Below are 24,356 nucleotides of genomic sequence, written 5' to 3' on the forward strand. Positions count from 1 at the left end.
GTTCGATTATATCCGCGTTATCCGTCAACTGCCGGAGTCCGATCCCATAGGCCTCACCTCTTGCCTTGATTCATACTACCCGACTTGCTACAGCCTCGTTGAACGACTCGATCCCCGTTGGACTGGTCCTGCAGCACCTTTCTCGAGCGTCACTCCGAGCAGCGCCCCCACTTGCGGCTGTCGACTGTCCACCTCCTCCGCTGCTCACCCGCTTGCTGCCCCGACTCGGACCCACCCCGCCACGGAGAGCGTGCCCACCCCCACGTGCATGTCCTGGTCCCCAGCTCACGCGTCGTCCATCTCTCGACCGTCCTCTCGCTCGCCGCCGCGTCCGACTTCGGCTGCGGCTGCGGCCACGACTCCCTCCCGACCTCTCTCGCGCTCGTCTCGCTGGCCCTCCCCACACAGGGATACCCTCCCGCGTGACGATGTCGTGCCAGCCATGACCCGAGCGCACACTGCACCCCCACCGCGCGAGCGAGATCCCACTGCGACCACCGCCGATCGGGATCCGGCTACGAAGCAAGTCGACCAGATCGTACACGTGAGCACTCGGCCCGCTTCATCGTATGTCCCCCGCGCGCAAGTCGGCTTATCCTTGTTGTCGTGCAGCACTTCTTTGCCAAGACGGTCGCCGTCATCTCCCAGGCTCGCACCTCAACCCATGCACCACACAGCCCAACTCTGTCACCCGACTTGCCGTCGACGTCAGGTTTTACCGCCCCTGCTCTTCGGCGTGGCGTTTCGACGGCGAGCACGAGCACGAGCGCCGGCAAGCGCAAGGGCGACAAGACAAACAGCTGGGTCCGTGCCATCCCTCCGATAGGCCTTCCAGATTCGGCGACAGTGACTGATCAGGACCTGTTCGCGCTGACTCTACAGTTCAATCTGACTCTGCCCGAGAACGACACGTTCCGCTCCGAGCTCAAGACGTGGAAGACCGTCTCGACGATGCTCGCTTCTCCTGCGCCTTCTGCCACATCCTCCTCGTTCTCGTCGTCCCCTTCAACTCGGTCGTCTGTAGCGAGATCCATTCCGTCGCTCTTCCTGACCGTCTATCTCGATGCCTCGGACCTCACGCCGAACCAAGTTCTCGTCCTGTCAGATCAACAAGGCAAGCGCACGCGCGTCGGTCGCAATCTCGCGCGTCCTTCGAATCCGCTTCACACCAAGAATCCCCCGACCCGAACTTCTTCGATCCCGCGGTCACGCTCGCGCGGCGGGACCTCGACCCCAGGTTCAGGCGCCAACAGTAACCCGCACGGACCTGCGACCGTCGTACTCGAACAATGGACCCTATCGGTCGAACCCGTATCGGATTTGGCAGCGACTTCCAATACGGCAGCGTCGTTGCCTGCAGTGTACAAGCATGCCATTCTGCATTTCCGCTCCTTGTTCACACTCGTCAAGGCGCTGCCGACGTACCAGCTCGTGCGCAAGCTCAATCGACATTCTGCAAATCCATCGAGAGGAAGTGGAGGAGGAAACACGGGCGGCGCTGGCAGGAACGGCACCGGAGGACTCAAGATCGGTTGCCGAGTCGAGGTTCGAAATCGCTCGGACCGAGACGGATCTGCCGGATGGGAAGGTGAGATCCCAATCGATGAGCCTATAGAGCACGGTGTCGACGAGCACGATACGCCGAGAACATTGGAAACGTTGCGGTTTCCGGGAGTCGATACCCCTCTTGGGTTAGTCGAGTTAACGCATCAATCATGTCGAGCGAAGTAGCTGATTCGTACCAACTCTCGCCACAGCAATCTGCACTTTGCGGGCACATACCGGTTGAACACGGATTTTGGAGTCGAAGACATCGAGACGCTCCTGAGCTCGAGGTTCATCGATGAAGACTTTTTCAAGCCGACAATCAACACTGCTCGGTATCGTGAACAGGAAGAGGCGGCAAGGGTACGATTTCTTCCGGGATCTTTTCCTGCACAATAGGATCGGGCAAGCTGAATCTTCCCACAATCTCGACAGCCTGGATCTCTCCCTGTTTCTGCACACCCAGGGATCCCTGCGACTCAATCGCGTCTTGGAACTTCGCCCTCTCACCAGTCTCCGCCGATCACCGGTCTGGGGCCGCTACCTTCGTACGGCTCGCTCTCATCGCGACATCAATACGCGCCACCGCCACCATCCGCAGTCGTCGCACCTGTGTCCCCTCTGACCGCGCCAGTCCCGCTGCCCCAGCCGACGACGATAGAACGAGCTCCCGCCGGAGCTGGTCAATCCATAGAGACTGACCAGAGTGCCAGCGCCAACTCTTCCTCAAGACTTTCGACATACGGCACTTCCGTACCAACTCGGAGCGGAATAGTCGAGCCTGCCTTCATTTCTCTCTCGCGGGCGCGGAGCGGAACCAACATCATGGGCATCCAGCGCGCTTCGCCTTCCGCGCAAGTCGGCACGAGTGGCATCATCCGTCGAACTTCGCTATCAGGTGGAGCGCACAGTAGTAGCCCTTCTTCAGGATCACCCATCTTTCGACCTGGATCGTACATGTCGAACCCTTCCGGCGGAGCAGGAGGCGGGTTCCCGGGTTCGGCGTCACCCTCGTTCGGACCTCCGTCTAGACAGCAACCCTCGTCGCACTTTCCTCCGACCGCCAACTCGGGATCGCAGATCACATTCGGCAATCGCATCTCGCCACTGTCGCCGCCATTGATTCCTTCCGGGCCTTCGAACCTAGGCGCGACCGCACCGTCTCGACCGATACCTCTCCCGAACCAGGCGGCCGCTGGAGCTCCAGGTCGAGGCTACTCGTACACGTCGACAGGAGGAGTGGGTTCGGGAAGTTGGTCGAGAAGCTACGGAAGAGGCTCATCGGGAAGTGGTGAGGGCGAACCGGCTCTGAGTCGTCGAGGGTCCTCAAAATTGTCGTTCGGAGCTACAGGGGGCGCAAGCAGTATCCCGCGTTCGAACCCACTCCACGCTCCGAGCTCGAGGGAGGAAGAGAAGCGCTTTGTGCATCAAGGTCAACCTCCACCCGATGCGGCAGACATCAACGACTTTCTCGAATTCCTCGCCGAGAAACCGGATCTCGGTGGTTCCAAATTGGGGCAGAGTGGAATCGCCGGCTCGACCATCCTGCGCAAGAAAGACGTCGACGATCAGTTGAAAGCGTTGAGAGGCAGCGTGTTAGGGTTCGGGATGGGTGGTGGCGGTGACGGGGCGGGCAGTCCTAGTCCCCCGCTCCCAGCGTTCGCCGTATCGACTGCTTCTGGCACGTCAAGTCCTCGAACGTTTGGAGGGATCTCAAACTTGAGACGACAGACCAGTCGGCTCTCGATCGAGGAGGAACCGGCAGAATATGTCTCGGCCGCACCGAACCCGTCTCGGATGCAGAAGGAGCAGAGGCCTTCGAGTGAAGGGGAAGAGTCGTCCGACAATGGCCTGACTCCCCGTCCGCCTTTCCGACAATTGCGACCCGAGATCGTTTCCCCTCCACTCTCGACCACCTCGGCGACATCGACAGTTCGACACGCTCAACCTCTTCGATCGAATTCTCCGGTCAAGATGGCGCTCGAACCTCGGTTGTACCCGTTGCCACTGTCTTCAGCTACCTCGCCACTCGCGTCCCCGGCCACTCTGCCTTCGTTCTCTTCCATGTACCCACCACTTCCGTACCCTCCCTCGAAATCGAAAGCTTCGACCTCGACGACGACCACGACCCGAACTGAACCGATCGCGTTCTCACCTTACATCTCGAGAGCGGCGAGACTCGCTCAACAAGATCGAGAGAATTCAGGTCCTGCTGCAGCGAGTTCGAGCGAACGCAATTCGGCCACAGCAAGCATTGCAAGTTTCAGTACCCAAGGTGACGAAATGGATGGAGGGAGTTACCGAGGGGAGGAGGAAGCGGTCGGGAGACTCGAACTCGACGACGACGAGACGACGACTGGTGGGATCGTCAACGATAGCTCTTCTCCTTCTTCGAATAGTCGAGGGAGGAGGTGGCCCAACGTTCGAGAAGTCGACGAGGAGGAGATTTGCATGGCTTCTCAAAGTCGCGACCCGACCCCTGCAGCAGGCACGCGTACCTCGGATCATGCTTACAGGAGAACTCCAACTGCAGCTGGGTACTTTGCCACGAGAAGTCACAGTAGGGGACCAGTTAGAACCACCACTAGTCCACCCGATTCGTACTTGCATTGACCAACAAACACATTGTCATCTTTGCGAGATCCTCTACGGCGAACGCTCTGCTTCGCAAACACGTTCGATATTCCAAGCTGCAAAATCTCGGTATACAGAATATTACCAGTGTTACAATGTATTACCAGTGTTACAATGTATTACCAGTGTTAGAGCCCCACGGAAGACACGCCACAATAGACAATCAAGTTTAGTGTGACAGGAAGAACCCGCGCAGGTGTCAAGAAAGTCAATACAAAAATATTCTACTGTTTAGGGCCTCGGAGAAGGATCGCGAGTAGGTTGACTCCGATCGCGAATGCCCCCGCAATGATCCATGCGACATTGTATCCATGTTTCGGGTGGAACCTGAAGAAGAGTGCAAAGATGATACCTCCGATGTTGCCAAACCCTCCGACGAGTCCAGTGGTGAGTCCGTTCGAGTTGGTGTTGCAATGAGGTACGAGTGCAAAGTTGGCTCCATTGCCAACTTCACAGAAGATCGCCATGAGTGCGACGAGACCCATTTGGGTGTGAAGGTCGGGCTTGGCGCCGATAGAGTAGCAGTGTCGTACGTACTACGAGAAACACGAGAAAAGGTGCATCAGTCGTTGGCTCGCACAAGCGGTATCAACGGAGAAGGAACTTTGCTCACGAGGCCGTATGCGAGGGTAACAATTCCTTGCAGGAATCCCATTGCGACAGTGAGGTACTTTTTGCCTCGAACTCCTCCAAAGCGCTTGGACGTGTAGATCTTGTCTCCGAGATAACCTCCGAATGGACGAGTCAAGATGTTGAGGAACCCGAACGTCGAGGTGTAATATCCAGCTTTGAGCTGGCCAAGTTTCGGATGATCACTTACGAGCACGTTTGCGAGGTTCGCGTCGACCGCAAGCTCGAATCCGAACGTCGTTGCGTACATGATCGCTGGGAGCCAGGTGTAGGATTTTGAGATGATCGAGAGGAACGACTTGATCGTGAGCGGCTCGGCGACGGCAAGGTCGAGAGGGATCGAGCCGTCGGCTTCATCGAGTTCGTCGTCATCTTCGACTGCTTGAACTCGACCCGTAGCCCCCGAAGACTTTTCGCGCATCTTGCGCTCAATCACGGCTCGTTCAGAGGGGTCGAGCGTCGCAAAGTGACCTTGCTTGGCCGCAATGGCAGTTGCGGGAAGGGTGTGACGCGCAGACCATTTGCCTGATGGAACTCAGGCTCATCAGCGCCGAGCTGCAGAGGCGTTGGAGAGCAAGGGAGACTGACCAGCAGGGTGATCGGTACCAAATACGAGGCACAGGATCGCAACGAACCAGAGACAAGGAACCGGAACGAGAGCGAAGGAAGCCCTCCAGCTCTGGGAAGGGGTGAGGCCCCGCTCGACGAGCGACTGGAACAGCGCCACCATGACGACAAAGGTGACACCTCCGCCTGGAAGTACCGAAGATGTCAGCTCTGAGCTCAGATGGGTAGGACATGGCGTGCAGCAACGAACCCAAGTTGCCCCAGCCTCCGCACAACGAGTTGGCAGTCCCGACGACAGACTTGTCAAAGAAGCACGTCGACCACGCGAGACATGGTACGAATGTACCGCCGAGAATGCTGTCGACGGTAAGCGAGCAGACAAGTCAGTCTCAAGCATTGGTGTCGACGGGAGACTGGGAGACGGCAGCTCACCCGATGAAGAAGCGGACGGCGTAAAGACCGCCAGCGCTCTTGGTGAGTCCAGCAAGACCAGACGGGATGCTACCGAGGATGAGTAGGCCGGCCATCGCTTTCCGCGGTCCGAACCGGTCCACGACGGGCCCGACCAGGAAGCGCACGATCAGCGTCGAGGACAACGCGGCGATGTTGCTGTTGCCGATCTGTGCCGGAGTGAGCTTGAGGTCCTTCTTGATCGCCTCGGGGATCAGTGGCGGGAACGCGAACCACGACAGGAACGCGACGAAGAAGCCGAGCCAGGCCAGGTGGAAGTTGATGGCATATTGGTCGCGGAGGTTCAGGAGGGGAATCGTGTATGACTTTCCGTTGACACGGTTGATGACGGCGGGCTCCCACAGGGAAGCCCAGCGGAAGGGAGGGGGTCCTGCCGAAGGTTTTGCGGGAGTAGCGATTGCCTCTTCATCGATGAGGGACCCAGGGGCCGAGCGTTTTTCGTTGGACATGATAGGGAAAACGCAGGAAGAAGGCAGTCGGGAATGTTGCAAGAAGGAGAGAAGGGAAACGAGTGTAGAACTTGGGACAAGTGGACCGAGCGAGAGGGGAGAACGATAGAAGTTCGATACGTCCGAGATAGGCGGCTTGATTAGCCAGATAAGGCGCCCAGCGTACCTTGCTCTGGTGATCGCGTACTGCAGTACAGTAGCGTCAAGTCCAGGCTCGGTCAAGGTCCGCTCCGGACGAAGATTAGAGAGTGTCCGCTCTCGGTCCGCCTTGAATCTTGATTGGCGACTCGACGTGGATCGGCCTGCCTGGCCTAGGGTCCCGGCCCTGTACTCCTGCGCAGTCGCGCAACCGCCAGGCTGGACTGTGGTGTCCGCTGCTCTCAGACAAGAGAAATCGCTTATCGGACTTATGACTGATCGTCACCCCTGTCTGATACCCGGCAATTTGGATATGGTAACTAATTTGTATTTGCCCGCGAGCGGACACGCATGCTAGATAGGGGACGTCTACAGCGCCTCTTGCGTACGGCCAACGGCTAGGCTCGCAGATGGCCTATCTCGACGCGTTATCGGCACGCACTGCAGCTCCCTCGACCTTGGTCTCTCTCACGTTCGACCAGCATCATGGCACCAATCGCTTCCGATACGCTCACGCATGGCCAAGCGGCACCACAGCGAAAGACAATCTTTGTGGTTGGCCTCGGGATGGTTGGAATTGGGTTCATCGAAAAGATGCTCAGCCTGGATGAAGCGAATTCGTGGCACATCCGGACATGCGGCGAGGTTTGTCCTCCCGTGTACGCTCGTCTTTCTCAGCATTGATCTGACCGTCAGCTGCATTATAGGAAGATCACTTGGCATACAACCGAGTCGGACTAACTGAATATTTTGAGCACCGAGTCAGTCGCCTTCTCGCTCGAGTCTGATTGCCTGCGATTGAGCTCGAGCCGTGGGGTTTATTTGCACAGAATGTAACGGGTCTATACCTTCAGACCGCTAGCTGGTACGCCGAGCAGTCTCCGGAAAGGTTCTCCTATTCAATTGGCGAGAAAGTTGTCGAAATCGACCGCCAACTCAAGTGTGTGCGCACGTCAAAGGGCAACGTGTACCAATACGACGTCCTCGTTCTCGCCACCGGCTCAAACGGTGCCCTGCCGCCCTATGCACAAAGTCGCGCTCCCCAGATGAAAGGAGTCTTCGTCTACCGCAACATTGCCGATCTCGAGGCCATCATCAAGTACGCTGCTCGAGACAACGTCAAACGCGCATCGGTAGTTGGCGGTGGTGTGAGTCTGCTGTTCTTTCTGCCGATTCTGCTAATTGTCAACTGACACTTTCTGCGATGGCGACAGCTGCTCGGCCTCGAAGCCGCAAAAGCGGTATATGACCTCCCGACAATCCCCTCCGTCGAAATCCTCATTCGCCAGAACTTCCCGCTCAACCGTCAAATTGATGCCGCTGCAGGGTGAGCATCAATCAGATTCTCTAGTGTAAAGCCCGGAACTGACAGCGTTGTCAACAGCGAACTCGTGCTCAACAAGATCGAAGGTATGGGCGTCAGAGTCCGCGTCGCCTGTGAGCCGACAGGTCTCATCACAAAGGAGATCGATGGAGAGACCTGCTTTGGGGGATTCACGTTTGCGGACGGGCAGAGGCTCGAATCAGACCTGTGTGTCTATGGCGTGGGTATCTCGCCTCGAGACGAACTCGCGGTCCAAGCTGGCATCAAAGTCAATTCTCGAGGTGGAATCGAAGGTGAGCCAAGCACGTAGCGCTCTCGGACAAACGGCCGAAGCTGATCCTGCGCGAAAACCTTCAAGTCGGCGATGATCTTCAGACTTCGGAGCCGGATGTGTACGCTATCGGAGAATGCGCCAACTGGAAAGGCAACGTGAGCTCGTACTCGCCTGCTTAATCAGTTTGAGCCCGATGCTGAATCCCCTTTCTCTAGACATACGGGTTGATTGGCCCCGGTATTGAGGTATGTCTGAGTGCCCGTCCTTCACTCGCGAAAGCAACTTACTGAACCTCTATTCGCAGATGGCCGATATCCTCGCCTTCAACCTGACGCAAACCGCATCTCATGCACCACGCAAAATGAACCATCCAGACCTTTCGACAAAACTGAAACTCATGGGAGTCGACGTTGCCTCGTTCGGCGAGTTCGATGCAGACGAGCGGGCGGTCAAGGCTGCCGAAGCCGAGGAGGCGAGAAAGGCGACAGAGGATGGAGAGGTCGAAATGACGTACAAACCGAGTCGCAAGGTGCCTCGAAGCACCCGGAACGATCCTGTCAAAGCTCTCACCTACCTTGATCCGCTTGGCTCGACCTACAAGAAGTTCATCTTCACCGCAGACGGTTCTCGGCTTGTCGGTGGAATCTTGATCGGCGACACCTCTGCCTTCACGAAGCTCGTCTCGCTCGTCAAGAAGAAGAAGAAACTCGACGTCTCGCCTTCGAGTTTCATTCTCGGGAAGAAAGGAAGTGACGAAGATGAAGCTGGTGATCTCGCCGATGACGATGTAGTATGCTCCTGTCACGGCACTACGAAAGGTGCGATCGCCAAATGCGTCAAAGACGGGATCACGGATTTCGCAAAGGTCAAGTCGTGCACCAAAGCCGGAACAGGCTGTGGAGTTAGGCCCTATTTCGCGCAACCCTTCACTAGCTAAGATCCAAGCTGACATTTTTTGTAATTAGGGCTGTATCCCTCTCGTCACTAGCCTCCTCAAAGCCGAGATGAAGAAGAGCGGGAAAGCGGTCTCTAATCAGTCAGTTGCTCGCGAGAGGTTACACCGTGCAGAGCTGACTTCCCGCTGCTGTTACACAGTCTGTGTCCCCACTTTGCTATGCCTCGAGCCGATCTCTATGCCGTGATCAAGATCCGCAAGCTGCGTACATTCAACGAGATACTTTCGACTGTCGGCAAAGGCGAGGGCTGCGAGGTATGCAAGCCCGTGTGTGGTTCGATCCTGGCATCATTACACGGCGAGTTTGTCATGAAGAAAGAGTTGCATGGATTGCAAGACACCAACGATCGATTCCTCGCCAACATCCAAAGAGACGGTCAGTACTACATGTCTGTTCACCCCGTCATGTGACTCTTACGCTAATACGTCGACTCGACAGGCACGTTCTCCGTTGTGCCAAGGGTAGCGGCGGGAGAAATCACGCCGGCTGGCCTGATTGCGATTGGAAAGGTCGCAGCAAAGTATAAGCTTTATACCAAGATCACCGGCGGTCAGCGGATCGACATGTTCGGCGCACAGAAGGCCGATTTGCTCGATATCTGGCAAGAACTCATCGACAGCGGCTTCGAGTCGGGCCATGCATACGGCAAGGTCCGTTCACTCTGCCCCTTCTGTGTCGCTCTTCAGTTCTGGTTGCTCATGAATAGGGATGAAACAGTCGCTGCGGACCGTTAAGAGCTGTGTCGGTTCAAGCTGGTGCCGATTTGGTCTCGACGATTCGGTTCAGATGGCCACCGACCTTGAGACTCGCTACAAAGGTATCCGATCACCGCACAAGATTAAAGGCGGAGTCTCCGGGTGAGCTACACTCGATTCAGTCGCTCCTCGGCTAGATTGCTGATATTTCCTGCACCTCCAGATGTGTGCGAGAATGTGCAGAAGCTCAGGTGTGCAACCTCGTTCTGGCCCGTGTTTCACGATGCGCAGCGCCTGACGCGTTTCCTTACAGTCCAAGGACTTTGGCTTGATTGCTACAGACAAAGGCTGGAACATCTTTGTGGGCGGCAACGGTGGAATGAAACCTGCGCACGCACAATTGCTCGTTGCCGATGTACCGCCATCAAAGGTGACTGCCATTTTGGACAGATATGTGAGTCGGTGCTTTTCTTGACCTCGATGCATCGTGGTCACACCTGACAAATTGTTAATGCCAGCTCATGTTCTACATTCGTACTGCCGATCGATTACAACGCACCTCGGCGTGGCTCGAAAGCTTCGAGGGAGGCATCACCAAACTCCGTCGCATCATCCTCGATGACGAGCTCGGAATCAATGCAGAGCTTGAGGCCGAGATGAACTCGTTGGTTGGCAACTATTTTGATGAATGGGCAGTTGCGCTGAAGGACCCGAGCGTTCGCCGGAAGTTTAGACAATTCGCTAACACCGTAAGGCAATTTTTCCAATGCTGGATCTCGGGAAGCTCTGCTGATGCTGAGTTGACTGAAAACAGGATGAGCGGAGGAAGGGAATCGAGCCGATCGAGGAACGGAACCAAACGCGACCAGCCAACTGGCCGCAAAGCCGACCGCAGCGATTCCGAGACGAAGATTTGGCGACCCCGAGGACCGAGTGGTCCTACACCAAGATGCTGCGGGTCGACGATCTCGAGCCGAGTGAAGCGAATACGTCTTCTTGCGCGATCAAGTACGGTGACACGCAGCTCGCCGTGTTTCATGTCCCTCGTCGCGGGTACTTCTGCACGCAGCAAATGTGTCCTCGTGAGTCTTATCTCACGCTCGTTTTCGAGTGACCAGATCGAAATCCTGATCGACTGCTGCGACGCTTCAGACAAACGCGCGTTTGTGCTCGAACACGGCATCATTGGCGAAGAGAATGGTTCTCTTTACGTTTCATGCCCACTACATAAGCGAAACTTTGCGCTCGATACGGGTGACTGCAAGAACGATGAAGACTACAAGATCCTCGCGTTCAACGTCAAGGAGGAAGATGGTGATCTCTTGATCCAATTACCACCAATTGCAGAGCTCGACGCGTTGATTGGCAGCAGCAAATGGATGGTGCGCAAGGCCACGGCCGCTGTGAAGGAGAAGAATCCGACGAGTAGCCTAGAGTAAGCAATCTCTTCTATTGTTCGTCTGCACAAGCTGATCAGGATGTTGTTTTCTAGAATTGTGGGTCCGGACGGTGATGCCGAACCAGACAAGAAGGCGGCATCTGGCAGTTGCGGCGAGGCGGACAAGTCATGTGGCGGTCCTGAAGGGGCCAAGCTCGAATGGTAGTCTGTACATAACATAATTTGTAGTCCAAGTCTGCTCGTATTAGTCCCACCCCTGTAATTCGCCTCCGAAACTTATTTCCCTGAACGAGCTCAAACAGGTCTGTGCTGGAAGCCCAACCATTTTCCGAGATCCAGCGGCTTGATCCCGGATCGCTGCGTGATGAGTATTCACGGTCTGACCTTGCATGGTTGTATTGTTTCGTGAGCAAGACGAAATCAGGGCCGCGGAGGCCGAGCCGAGCGGGACATGTCCGGACACGTGCGCAGCTGAATTGTGAGCCACGCGTCACTTAGCTCCAGATAGGGGATAGGGCTGACGTCGAGTCGGTATATCTGTAGAGCATGGCTTTCTTCAGCGACAGTACAGCGCTGTTCGCTAGGAATTTGGATCCTGACGGAGTAACGGTCTTGAGCGGTGCAAGCCGAAATTGAACCTGCGGGCCCGGGGTCCTGTCTGGGCTCTTCTCTTGCCTATCTTACCTGACGACTATCGACTACTAGACCACTACAGCCGCATCAGATCTCTTATCGTTTCGCCTTGGAACCTTCGACGCGTCGTCGGATGGCAAAATGTTGAACCCGACATCTACGAGCCAGCCCCACGGGAAGCGATCCACGAGCGCAGGCAGCAATGGCGACGAGGTGGATCTCCCACACGAGCACACGCTACGCTACTGTCACTGATCCCTTTGCTTCTCTGCAGGCGAAAGACGGCAAGAAGCCTCGACCGCGTGCAACTCTGAGCTGCCGCGAATGCCGGCGTTTGAAACTCAAGTGCGATCGGACGTTCCCATGCTCGGCATGCAGAAGGCGTGAGTAGGACAGACGATTGGGCATGCGCCGATCAAAACGGCGCAGGAGTGTTGGACGGCGACCGGATGGCTGACGCTCGTTCTGTGCCTAGGTAATTGTGCCGACATCTGCCCAGACGGCATGCGCAAACCGCCAGGTCGTGCACTCGAGATTCAAGCCGAATTCTCACTGCTTCTCAAGCGCATCGAGTTTCTCGAATCCGTCGTGAAAGACCTCGGAGGGCAGGATCAGATCCCTCCACCTTTACAATTGCAGCACGCTCTCAAACGGACGACACCTCTGTCAAAGGAAGTCGAGGCAGAAATCGAGACGGCGTCTGCAGGACCCTTGCCGCACGATAGCGAGGCCACAAGCGACGATGGAGGTGCACAGGACGACGAGCATCCGGCAGACACCCTCGAAAAGCTCGTGATTGGCGTCGGATCGCTCAGAATAGGTAGCAACGAATCTGGTCGTTACTTGGGCGCCAGCGGGAGCCCCGCGTATCATTTCGACGAGGTGCGCTGGCTTTATAGCTTCGCTCGGCCTTTGTCTCCTACTTCAACGCTTACGAGTGCGATGACCAAATTCACAGGACGACGACGACAAGCTAAGTGCGGAAGAAGATAGGCCTCCACTTACCGAGGGTCATCCGGTCGTTCAGCTCGGCAGCAGCAGACGTGAAGGGAATGCCGAGATCGAACACTACCGAGGCCTATTGCCTCCTCTCCCCGAGATCAATCGCCTCGCCAAAAACTATGTCGGTCCCAACTCAGGATCTGCCTCTTGTATGCCGTACCGGATCCTAACTGCTTGGCATTCGTTTGACCAGTTTTCATTCGTCGCATTTCAATTCACTCCGCTTTCGCCGAAGGAATTCTACGAGGACTATCTTCCCGCAGCAATTGAAGCAAACCACCCAGCCGCGACCAAACTTGGCGCAGTATACGCCGTTCTGTCGCTCGGAAGCCTGTTCGATCCGCAGAAGCCGGCTACCTTCAACGAGGAAGCACAGCGGTATTTCCTGCGATCCCAGAATATTCTCGCCGCTGCGAAAGCGCTTTCGAACAACACTCTCGCAACCTCTCAGGCAGTGCAGCTGGCTGGCTCTTACCTCCTGTGCCAGCACGACCTCAAGGAAGGCGGTGAAACCTTCTATCCCATGGTAAGTTGGCCGGTCACGGTTTGACGTTGGTATCTCATCGTTGACCTCTACTTGATTTGGATTTAGCTCGGTATCGCATCGCGCTTCCTCGTGACCCAAGCGCTCCATCGAGATGGCACGCTTTTTGGTCTTTCGGGAGAAGAGCTAAATCGTCGAAGGCGCATCTTTTGGGAATTAATCACGATAGAGAGAATGCAAGGTACGTCCGTGATCGCCACGCACAGGTCTCGCGAAATTGTGTGTTGAGAAAATTTTGTGGGCAGCTTTCATCGCGGGCCGGCCCTACATGCTCCAGAACTCGCAGTTTGACACGCAGATGCCCGAAAATGCGCCGCCGTTCGACGTGTGCAAGTGGCAACTCGGCGTGTTTATTGCGAGAGTCATCGACTTGGCGTTCTCGATCAAATCGCCTTCGTACTCGACAATCCTCAAGCTCGACGAAGAGCTGCGCTCGCTCGTGCGGCAGTCACCTGCGTCTGTGCGATCGGGCGTACTCCCGCCGGATGCGTTCGTCGTCAAGCCCCGTTCCATTGCTCAACTTCCCGTGCCTCGACAGCAAACGGGCGCAACGCTGATAGAGCGTTTGCAGCAGCACACTATGGATCAAGTGAATATGTCCCTTTCTCAGCTCGAATGCCGCCTGAACTGACGGATTATTGAAACGCATAGATGTATTCTCAAGTGCTCTGTGCGTAACCAGCATTTTCGACGTTGCGGTGCATAGCTCTGTACTGACGCGGGGGACTCAACTCTGCAGTCTACCTACACAAACCGGCGTTCGCGCACGCTCTGCTCAACCACCCACAAGAGCCGCTTCAATCGCCTTACCGGGCGTCCGTCGAGGCGCTTTCGTGCGAGACTGCCGTGTACCTCGTCGCCGTAGCCAAGTCGTGGATTACACTGGATCCCGTCCTCGCGCCACGCTGGTGGCAGTACGTTCTTCTCGCGCCTATCAATGTCTCACTGCGACCTGAACTGAATGCTTCTTGACTTGATCTTGCAGCATCTTCTTCCATGCTTTCGCAGCCTCTGTCGGACAAGCTTCGTTGTGCATCAAAGCCCCTCGGAGTGTTTTGGCCCCCTTTGCCTGGGGACAACTGCGCGAAGCGGTTTCGATTTTCGAGACTGCCGGAGCGACGGGAGCTCCCTGTTCGCTGTACGTGCCACGACTCAAGACGCTGCAAGAAAAGGCGTACATCAGTCTTCAGAGTCTCTTGACGGTGCCTTCGAATCTCGGATTCGATGGGAACCTGAGTGAGATCCTGTCAGCCGGGACCGACGTCGACCGATCCATCCTGTGAGCTTTTGAATCTGCTATCCTGAAAGGACATTGACATGGCTGACTTGCATCGTCGTGCTGCTCGTACAGTAATCCCCCGGTTCGACTCGAGCGCAAACAGGGGCGACAAAAATCTTCCCCTGTTCAAGAAGGAGTCTCTCCGGGCAGCGACTCTTCGTTGGGGCATGCTCGTGATCCATCCCTCCCGCTTGCACCTCAGACGAGCCAGATTGGTGGCGGCGCAAGCTACGGCCCAGCGTACTCGCCGTTCGATCATCGCTTCCTTCACTCTCAACCGCTTCCCAGTGGAGCAGGCCCAGTCGGAGACGCGTACTCGGTCATTCCGAACGATTACTACCCTGTCGGTGCTGGGGATCCACGACTACAGCAGCTTCCGCCAATGCAACAACACCCTGTCGACGCGTTCGCGCCTGTGCTCTACCCATTTGGCGACCCGCGCAATGTTACCGAGCATGCGTACGGTCACACGCCCGATACCCGGCTCGGGTTTGTGTCGTTTGCGACCGATTTTTCTTCTCTCGAACCTGCGATGGCAGGCAGTGAACAGGCATGGGTCGAACCGGTCCAAGCTGGAGTCGGTCAGTTTCTTCTTTTCGAGTCTGTTCCCACGACAGCTAGCTCATCATGCTTTGGACGAACTACAGGGTACCCCTCGGCGTTTCGTCCGGTGCCAGCCGACTTTGCGGGCTTTCCAGCACAATGAAAGAAAGGAACGAGGCAGTTCTGGACAGAGACTGTATGAAGGAGGTGCTTGCTTCGAGCGATTAAGTTCAGGAGCTTGGAGATGAAACAAGCTCAGGCTTCTCGCTTCGATGGAATCTGGCATGCGCACGATGCATCGATACTGTCTGCCGGGTCCCAGGCAATGATGCAGGAACGACTCGTCCGACCCCCTTTGATGTGCAAAAATGATTGACAAATCCTGCGAGTGGCGCGTGCGCGAGAGAGGACTTCGCAATTTGCGCAGGGCCGAGCAATGCGCGCGCGCGGACTTTGGATCGCCTTCTCTTCATCGACTCACTCATCCGCTCTTTCCGAATTTCCGCTCGTTCGCCCACTACGCCCACACGGCTCTTTGACTCGCGCACGCGTTGCTCTCACCCGGCTTGCTGGCAAGATGGCGTTCAAGGCTGTGCACTGTTTGTTTGTGCTGTTTGCCGCGCTCGCGACCGCGTTCCGCCACGGAGTCGCGAACAACGACCTCGCGCAGTTTGTACCCAACAGCTACATCGTCGAGGTGGATGGAACCGCGAGTGCACTCTCGAAGCGAGGACTCAGCGCCGTCAACGTGAGTGTCGCGCCTGTTCGCCTGATCTTGGCTGCCCCGCCCGCAGCCGCGCCTCCGATTTCAATCAACATTCGCATCCGACGCGTCATGTCGAGCGATTGCATCGTTGCTGACCTGCCTCGTCGTCTGTGCGTGACAGCTGCTCAACCACGTCCTGCTTGGACTCAAGACCGAAGGACTCTCGATTTCAGTGCAGCAAACTTACCAGGACCTGCCCGAAGTGTTCCACGGCGCAAGTATCAAGGTTCCCGAAGGCACCACAGTCGACGACTTGCTCAAGATTGACGGCGTCAAGGCGAGTCAAAATGGTCCCCCACCCGCCAGCGTGTAACACTGATGTTATGAAATTCTCGAGCAGAAAGTTTGGCCCGTTCGCATCCTCCGTCTGCCCGAAACGGTCATCAACTCGGATGCGCCTGTCACATCCGCATCGAGCACTCCTGTTGACACGAGCGCTCGGTTGGCGAAGCGTGGAACCAACTTTCCGCCTGCGTCGGCCTACCTGAACGATACTTTCACGTCGCATGTGCAAACCGGAGTTGACAAGCTCCACAACGCTGGTATCCTCGGTGCTGGTGTCAAGGTTTGACCTCTCGCTGAACCGGAGCACCCCGATATGGGTGACTAATTCGAGGGCCCATGCGTAGATTGCGGTACTCGACAGCGGTGTCGACTACACGAACCCGATCCTCGGCGGCTGCTTCGGTCCAGGATGCCAAATCTCCTTTGGGTACGACTTTGTCGGTGATGCGTACACAGGGGATAACGCGCCAATGCCCTCTGGCACCGTCTGTATGTTCGCACGAGACAAGGACTCTCGTCTGTTGTGATGCAGCACTAACGCTTTGGATCTGTATAGACTCTACCTGTGCGGATCACGGCAAGTCGACAGCGTCTCACAGTAGCAAAAATTTCGTTGACCCTGATGTCCGCTTTCCACAGGCACTCACGTCACTGGCATTATCGGCGCGCTCGCCAACGAGTATGGATTCTCGGGTGCGCGAGATATCCCTCGGCGAATGGAAGTGCATGATGCTGAACTTGTCCTGCCACAGGTGTTGCACCCCAAGCCGAGCTTGGACATTACCGCGTGATTGGCTGCGCAGGCTACACCGGAGAAGATGTGCTCGTTCAAGCGATGCTCCGTGGACTGCGAGAGAACGTCGACATCTTGTCATTATCGATTGCAGGTGGAGTCGGATGGCTTGACAACTCGCCGTCTCAAATCATCACCGAGTATCTCACTGCGAAAGGCATCCATGTCGTGGTTGCAAGTGGTAACGACGGAACTGAAGGTCAGTTTGCATGGGCGCATTACACAGCTCGATATCGGGAAACTAAGCTGCGCGTATTTTTGCAGGTCTCTTTTTCTCCGACTCTCCTGCCGCAACTATCGGAGGAACCTCTGTCGGTAGTCTGTAGGCCAGCTTTTCTCTTTCGATTCCGTGTTCGTCCCAGCACGTTTAGACCATTTGCCGCTTGTAGCGATTCCGCCTACTATCCCGTCTACAACGCCAACATTCTCGGCAAACCTTCCATCCCGTACCAATCGCCGACGCCCTTCAACGACACGGGCGATTACACCCTGTACTTTACCTCGACGGACCCGACTCTTAAGAACGATGCATGCAAGGCGCTCCCAGCCAACACTCCTGACCTTTCGAAGCGTGTCGTTGTCGTCCAGCGAGGAACTTGTGACTTCACTGTCAAACTCGCCAATGTCGGCAAAGCAGGAGGGTGAGTGGGATCAGCTTGATGTGTACTGTCGAGCTTACGAATCTGATCACGATTGTTTCCAACTACTCTCAGCAAAATCGTGCTCATCTACAACAGTGCTGGAGCACTTGCGATCCCGCAGCTCAACGCAGGCACAACCGGATTGTCGTATGTGGGCAGTCTTCGTCGTGAAGACGGATTGACAGTAAGCTCTTCGCCTCTCGGAGGGATTAGGCGTACGATCACGAGCTCAGCACACTTTCCCGCTTTAGCTGCTCAACTACTACAACTCGATGCCTCGAGGCGTGCGTATGTCGTTCCCCTTTGGTCCGCTCGTCCCTTACGTTGCCGATACAGTCAGTGGCGGTGTCATCTCGTACGTACATAGTCAGAATCATCTCGACATCAAACTCGGCATTGGGTGCTCACACTATTCTTGTACTGCCGCAGGACCTTCTCGAACTATGGTCCGACAAACGATCTCTACGGTGTCCCTTCACTGGTCGCGCCCGGCGTCAACATCCTCTCGACTGTCGTCGGCGGTTTGGGAATCATGAGGGGCAGCAGCATGGCTTGTCCCTTCGTTGGTGAGTTCTTGAAATATCCTGCACGCATCAAGCTGTGCCGAGCTGAGCTAGACCAACTATACAGCCGGAGCCACTGCTCTGATCCTGTCGGCGCGCAAGGCAGAGAACCTGTCTCCCGAACAGGTCAAGAGTCTTCTGATGACGACCTCGAGCCAGACTCCGACTGCTTATGGCGGATCATCTCTTACCACCGCTGTTCGACAAGGAGCTGGTCAGTATCGTCTTGCCACTCATCTTCGCATATCAGATATTCAGATTGGTTGTGGATCTCGAACAGGCCTCGTGCAGGTTGACCTCGCAATTGCGCGCAGGACGCTCATCTCGCCTAGCATCATTCAGCTCAACGATACGGCGTACCTCAACAGGACCCAGCCTCTCACTGTCACCAATAAGGGGGACACCCCTGTGACATACAACCTGCAGTGGACGAACGCGCAAGGTGTTGCAACCTACAACAACGTAAGCGGTTATTCATCGCAGTGAATCCAAACTCTCATGTTGACGCGATCGTCGCATCGGAACAGGGCGCATCGAACCAAATCATCCCGTCGACTTCTCCCGCCGCGGTCAGCAACGCAAATGCTCTTCGAGTCGGCTTCTCCAGTCGTACCCTCACCCTCGCTCCAGGACAAACCAAGACTGTCTCGGTCACTGTCTATCCCCCGAACCTCCTCGCTTCCGACATCAATAAATTCCCATTCTACTCTGGCTGGGTCAACCTCAACTCGCCGGTGACCAACGAGAGCTACAGTGGCAAGTCTGCATACTTTTACCCACTGTTATTCCTGCATACTGATGACGCTCTGTACCTACGAACCAGTCCCCTTCTTTGGCCTCTCGGCAAAGATGATCGATATGCCAATCCTTGACACAACCGACGTCGCCCTTGGAGCCTACCTCCCCTTCATCGCGGCTGGCGAGGACATTGCCACCGGACCCGCTACTTACACCACCGATAACCCACCCGTCCTCTACTTCCGCCTGGCTGGTGAGTGCAAGCCTTTTTATTCTCGGTGCATTGACCGGAATCTGACGCCGTTCATTGCAGCTGGTACTCGCCGACTCGCCGTTGACCTCGTCGATGCCAACATTGACTACAACGCGACGGTGCCGTCAATCACGAACCCGGCTCAGCGTCTCGTGAAACGTTCGAGCAATCAGCTCATCGCTCGCTCAACTCCAGCAAACTACGCCGACGTTGAGACGTACGGCTCGATCTACTACACTCCTTACGCACCTGCTCGCGACTACCTCGTCAGCTACAAACCTGCACCGTTCTCCGATTACGAAATCCCGGTCACGACCTATACCAACAGTAACAACGTCAACGAGACTGTCTCGCTCAATACCCCTTACCGCGTTCTAATTCGGTCAGTCTTTCTTCTCTTCCTGGGATCAGGAGCAAAAGCACGGACCGCTGACTCTCTTGCAATTGCGGACGGTACGAACCACAGCGCTCTCAAAATCACGGCTGATCCCAAGCCTTCGAGTTCATACGAAAGCTGGCTCTCGCCCGCTTTCACTTTCTCGTCCTGAAAACCCCCGCATCTCGCAACCACCCTTGCCATCGTTTCCTTTATTTAACTTATCGAATTGTCCTCCTGTCTCTCTCTCACTGGCTTGTCTTTCGGATTTCATCAGCTATCCCCCAATATCGTCGGATTGTTCCTTGCCTCTTTTCTTTCGGTATGCCGCTTTCCTGTGGATCGGTTCAAAGAGCAAACATCGCTTCTTGCTCGGCAAAGTACATGTAATGATCCCAAAGAAATATCGCTTTCCCTCAAACTGAGTAGCATGAGTAGCTCTCGACTCATCAGGATTCAGGGCTCGAGAGGTAGATCTGAGCATGGGAGAAAATTAAATGCGAAATGCAAAATGAAAGAGGACTGCTTAGATGGCTACACAGGCGTCCACGGGTAGAGGGACATGAGGTGAGGAAAACAAAAATACTCTATACCAGAACAGGATGTACAATCACAAGAGACAGAAAAGGTACCCGGAATGGTAAGCGAACGATCAACGCTCGCGAGAAGTGTGAAGAGAGAAAGAGCTCTGAAGAGGGGGATTTGGGAACAGCGCTATATATAATATAGGCTCTAGTAGTAAGAGCTTTTCGAGTTGGCACGTTGAACGCCTTGGTACAATTCGTGCAACATGATGTCTCCCCACAAGTATCCTCCTGGGAGAGGATCTCCATGGAGACGATCTTTCTGGTGTGCTTCGTGACCTTTCAAGATCGTGCCCCATTCGTTCAATCGGAATTCAGGGTGAGGAACATCGGATTCGAGATCGTCGGTCAGACCGCTCGGCGAGTGGGTCGAAACGGCGGAAGAAGCAGCCGAAGATGCGGAAGGGAGGACGAGCGATCGCACGGCTTGGTCGAGCTGGTGAATGCGGTTGTGTGAGAAGGAAGGAGGCTCGGTTGCACCGCGTGAGCCGTTGGTCGTTCGAGGATTAATTTTGTCCTACATGCAGCCAAAGAATTGCGGTTAGCCAAGAGAGCCTCAAGAGAGCCTCAAGAGAGCCTGTGCTGCACACGAAGGACGTACCATGAAGTAATCAAACTCGGCAACTTGGTCGGTCGGGTAGTGAAGCGTGCGCCAAACTTTTGCCTTCGCATCCGGGAACGCAGTGCGAACCTTGTCCATCATTTGTCCAACTCGGAATCGGTACCAGGTCAAGCGATCTTGGGAGAGAGCTTGCTCGGTCGGTTTTTGGGCGAGGACATCCTGTTCGGCCCACCGTGCGAGATCCCAAGTTCCCGAAGTGATCTCGACGTAATCGGGAGCCGAGCGACGACCGTCTGCTCGGATATGGTTGATCAAGGGAGTGATTTGATCCACGAGTCGATGTTCAAACATTCCCGGGGACGAATATTGCGGCATGCGAGACTCTCTCCAGTAATCCTCCTGATCGAGTCCAAAGTGGAAAACGGAGACGAGCTGAGAGCAAAGGGTAGAAGGAGGAAAGAATGAGCGAATCATTCGCTACCATACAGCGATTCTTGTGTTCGGAGAACTTACGAGGAAATCAAGCTTCGGAATGTAGCAGATGCGGGGTCTGCTAGCATCTCGCACGACACGGTATCCTCGGCTGTTCAAACGTTGTGGTCGCTCAATCGAGTGCGAAGCCTTTACCGGAGCCCTCATCGGAGACGGTCCCGCCGCCCAACGGTGATTCGGTCGCACGACCTCGCTCTCTTCGCCCATGAGCTGACAGAAGTTTTCGACGTGTTCCCGCGAGATACTGTCACCAATCAAAAGTGCCGTCTTGTTGTGGAGCCACGAGAACGCAGAAGGGTCGACTCGAGGCGAGTCGTGCAGGGCAAAGTCGCGCAGTTTTGCGAGGAAATTGGGAGGTTGACATGTCCGATCGAAGGGGACCCAGCGGTTGCGATCGGCATCGTGCGGGTCGACCTGGAGCGTGCCGAATGCAGAGTAGGGCTCGCACGAAGCTTTGTTGCCCGTTCGTATCCGTGCGAGGAGAGTCGTGGCGCGAGAATTTGAGCTATACACAAGAGAAAAGACGTGAGCATTTCCAGCGGTCAAACGCTGATAGAGGGCATCAAGCTCACGCAGAAGGAACCATGTTGGACAGCAGGAAGATGAAAGTCAAGGTGATAGATCCGAGCGCGAGGGCAGAGTACCATGGTCGCGGGAGCGAGAACGCTTTGCCCTTTGGTGCGGACGAGCTCCATGCGCTTAAAGGTGCTTGCTTAGGTCCTGGGTAGAGTCCCAGACCGGTCTTTTCTGACCGCTTGTCGTCCCATGCGTGCAGTGGTGGTGATGGCGGAAGCGCAATTTCGCCCGTACGAGCATCGTACGTCAAATGGGAAATGAAGGGAGATGCGATCGATTGCGAGACCGAGGCAGAGCTGCGTCGACGAATATGCGGCGCAAGCACTCGAGCTGCCGAATGCGCGTTGTCGGTGATGTACGAGACGGGCATGATGCGGACGGAGAGAGGCGAGGGAAGAAGCGGTGCAGCACGAGCGGTGCAGTCGGTCGTGTGAGCTCCTTTGGCGAGACAGAACCGACGATCGTCAAGAGGTGCCTTTCTGGCAATAGTCGTCTGTTGAGAAGACAGGAGCGGCGCGACCACAAAGGATGCCGATCAGGCGGACAGGAGATGCCGAAGCTGAGCTGCGAGCGAGCTTTTGACGACGAGGTGAATCTGCGGAGGCAGTCGAATGAGAGAGGTATCTGCTAGCAGTGTGTGTGTGCTAGAGTGCTCTGCTGCAAGAGTGTGATCGTCCGGTACGAGATGGCTGGTGAGGAACAGGTTCGAGCAGGATCTGAGAGGCCTCCAGTCCCCAGGCTCTCTGTGACGAAAACGCTTAGCGTGCGAGAGGCCCATCTAGCTCTCACTGCAGGCTGAACCGCGACAATCCATGCTCGGAAAGGGGGAGAGACATTTGTGCGAGAACGCCGTTTCGGGAAGGTTTCCGCAAAAGATGGCGGGCTCATCGCCTGTTCCCCCTGTAAAATTGTCCGCTTCGAGTAATTTTGCGCTAAAGTGTGGCCCAGGGTTAAGGTGCTCTCGAAGTATTGCTCGACGCGATCAGTGCGATGAGAGCATGCTCAATTCACTTCGGCCAGGCCTCTCGAGCCTCCCGCTGCCGTCGATACGAGGTCCACAACATGGCCTTTTCGCGATCTCGGATCATCTACTTGAGCCGGAGAGCTCGACTCCTGGCAAGCAGAACTTTCGAAAGTTCGAACAGCGTTGAATCGCCGATATGCATAAGCTGCGCGTCGGTGGTTGGAACTTTGTTTGCGACTTGGAGGTGTTTCTGCGTCCTCTGCTCCAGAAGGGATTCTTCTTCGACGCGCAGGCCTGTTGACGAAGTCCGATTGCTGATAGTCAGGGTTCGGTGATCAGTTATGTAAGTAATTAACAGAGTGATATACTCACTGATGTTCAACCATCTCCTCCCGGGCTTCACCCGGGAGCGCGCTGCTCCGAACGCAGCGGCAAACAAGGATGAGGTGGCTACAAGAGACGGTTAGAGGAGGAATCGAGATCGCGCGGAGGGGGTGCGAGCACGGTCGTGGGGAGCACAACGGGAGGCAAGGTCGCTACGAGAGCCGATGTAGTCTCGGCAGGGTGTGTAGAGCGAGATTGTGCTGCTTCCGCGTGTATTGGGATGCAAGTTGACGTGCGGAAGAGAGAGTTTGCGCATATGTATTACCTCAAACCGCCGAATCTCGCATTCCTCTGCTACAGTAGATACTTCTCTCGAATCGCTCGTTTTTCAGGTACGCTTCTTTGACAGAAACTGTATATTTGCTCTAGCTTTGTATTCGATCGCTCTCTTCGCTGCCCCATTCTTACTCGTCTGCAACTCCGAGGTATGTACCGAGGTTGGGACGCTCCACGCGCAGAGACAGTCAGGCGCGTGGCGAATGAGAGGCTCTGGGCTCTGAGCTCTGAGCTCTAGGGGCGGTGCGAGTTGGCATCGTCGGACAAAGTCCAACGCGTTCATCCTTTTCAATCCTTCGCAGGCCTCGTAACGAGCCGCTTCGAGTTCAGGGATGGGCAGCTCAATCGCAGACCCCTATCGGTATCAAGAGCGCCGCGGCGCATGGTCAACTCGAGGCGGGTTGAGGGATACGCGAGCGAGGAATGCCACTAGCGTCATTCGCACGATCCTCTCGTTCGCGAACGTTTTACTGCGGACCTGCTGAGAGACGAGATTGAGAGCTGCGAGAGCGATTCTGCTCTTGCTTCCCTTCTCTTCACTCCACCTCGGAATGATTCTGGTGGATCTAATCACCTATACTCGGGAGTCCTCCGTTTCTCTCTATACTCTCTCCCTCTTGGCGGTCTGTCCTCTACTCCTGGCTCTCGCACCTCCTCCATTCCCCCTTGTCGTCGTCGTCATCGCCCTGTTTTTCCTTGTCGGTCACCATCGCTCACTCTCTTCCCCTCCCGATCCCTCTCACCTACAGTTTCGCTAACTCCAACTTCATGCCGGCTCGCTTGACGGAGTGATCCCGGCTCTTCAGCGTCCGAGGTGAGCTCAAACCCCTTCTTCCCGCCCACAAGATGTACTCTGACGCAGTAGCACAATACAGCATCAACAGCTCGGTCCCCTCTCCGCATGCCCGATGCAAATCGGCGCAGCGGGGGGGGGGGGGGGGGGGGGGGGGGGGGGGGGGGGGGGGGGGGGGGGGGGGGGGGGGGGGGGGGGGGGGGGGGGGGGGGGGGGGGGGGCGGGGG

The 24,356-nt window shown here is 56.0% G+C and overlaps 6 protein-coding genes across 6 annotated transcripts; 4 read left to right on the forward strand and 2 right to left on the reverse strand.

The window, feature by feature from the left end:
- Positions 1-268: 268 nt before the first annotated feature.
- JCM15063_004505 (autophagy-related protein 13) lies at positions 269-4,158 on the forward strand (the record flags this gene model as incomplete). The annotated part of the gene is made up of 5 exons (XM_076679975.1): positions 269-544; positions 613-804; positions 883-1,691; positions 1,758-1,908; positions 1,981-4,158. The coding sequence occupies 5 exons, from the start codon at positions 269-271 to the stop codon at positions 4,156-4,158; spliced, it is 3,606 nt and encodes a 1,201-aa protein (XP_076532952.1).
- A 245-nt stretch (positions 4,159-4,403) lies between these two features.
- JCM15063_004506 (uncharacterized protein) lies at positions 4,404-6,296 on the reverse strand (the record flags this gene model as incomplete). Its single annotated transcript, XM_076679976.1, has 5 exons — positions 4,404-4,715; positions 4,793-5,334; positions 5,398-5,562; positions 5,627-5,733; positions 5,809-6,296. 5 exons carry the CDS (start codon positions 6,294-6,296, stop codon positions 4,404-4,406), a joined length of 1,614 nt encoding a protein of 537 aa, XP_076532953.1.
- Positions 6,297-7,001: 705 nt separating this feature from the next.
- JCM15063_004507 (uncharacterized protein) lies at positions 7,002-11,287 on the forward strand (the record flags this gene model as incomplete). The annotated part of the gene is made up of 18 exons (XM_076679977.1): positions 7,002-7,079; positions 7,142-7,195; positions 7,265-7,582; positions 7,649-7,761; positions 7,819-8,051; positions 8,117-8,187; positions 8,248-8,277; positions 8,337-8,933; positions 8,998-9,068; positions 9,128-9,363; positions 9,427-9,638; positions 9,706-9,845; positions 9,907-9,934; positions 9,997-10,137; positions 10,202-10,432; positions 10,498-10,765; positions 10,836-11,118; positions 11,176-11,287. 18 exons carry the CDS (start codon positions 7,002-7,004, stop codon positions 11,285-11,287), a joined length of 3,216 nt encoding a protein of 1,071 aa, XP_076532954.1.
- A 630-nt stretch (positions 11,288-11,917) lies between these two features.
- JCM15063_004508 (uncharacterized protein) lies at positions 11,918-15,246 on the forward strand (the record flags this gene model as incomplete). The annotated part of the gene is made up of 11 exons (XM_076679978.1): positions 11,918-12,098; positions 12,191-12,597; positions 12,674-12,838; positions 12,911-13,243; positions 13,310-13,442; positions 13,507-13,850; positions 13,913-13,931; positions 14,001-14,175; positions 14,247-14,540; positions 14,613-15,121; positions 15,188-15,246. The coding sequence occupies 11 exons, from the start codon at positions 11,918-11,920 to the stop codon at positions 15,244-15,246; spliced, it is 2,619 nt and encodes an 872-aa protein (XP_076532955.1).
- Positions 15,247-15,660: 414 nt separating this feature from the next.
- On the forward strand, positions 15,661-19,670 carry JCM15063_004509 (uncharacterized protein; the record flags this gene model as incomplete). Its single annotated transcript, XM_076679979.1, has 17 exons — positions 15,661-15,831; positions 15,971-16,126; positions 16,190-16,414; positions 16,479-16,623; positions 16,774-16,827; positions 16,887-17,126; positions 17,192-17,249; positions 17,317-17,568; positions 17,641-17,752; positions 17,820-17,923; positions 17,998-18,134; positions 18,199-18,345; positions 18,412-18,593; positions 18,659-18,887; positions 18,955-19,122; positions 19,183-19,504; positions 19,589-19,670. The coding sequence occupies 17 exons, from the start codon at positions 15,661-15,663 to the stop codon at positions 19,668-19,670; spliced, it is 2,784 nt and encodes a 927-aa protein (XP_076532956.1).
- Positions 19,671-20,230: 560 nt separating this feature from the next.
- Positions 20,231-22,082, reverse strand: JCM15063_004510 (uncharacterized protein; the record flags this gene model as incomplete). The annotated part of the gene is made up of 4 exons (XM_076679980.1): positions 20,231-20,599; positions 20,684-21,076; positions 21,158-21,641; positions 21,709-22,082. The coding sequence occupies 4 exons, from the start codon at positions 22,080-22,082 to the stop codon at positions 20,231-20,233; spliced, it is 1,620 nt and encodes a 539-aa protein (XP_076532957.1).
- Between the last annotated feature and the right edge of the window lie 2,274 nt (positions 22,083-24,356).

This window comes from Sporobolomyces koalae (assembly GCF_050403365.1).
Source record: "Sporobolomyces koalae JCM15063 DNA, S_koalae_JCM15063T_v1_ctg29, whole genome shotgun sequence".
NCBI lineage: Eukaryota > Fungi > Basidiomycota > Microbotryomycetes > Sporidiobolales > Sporidiobolaceae > Sporobolomyces > Sporobolomyces koalae.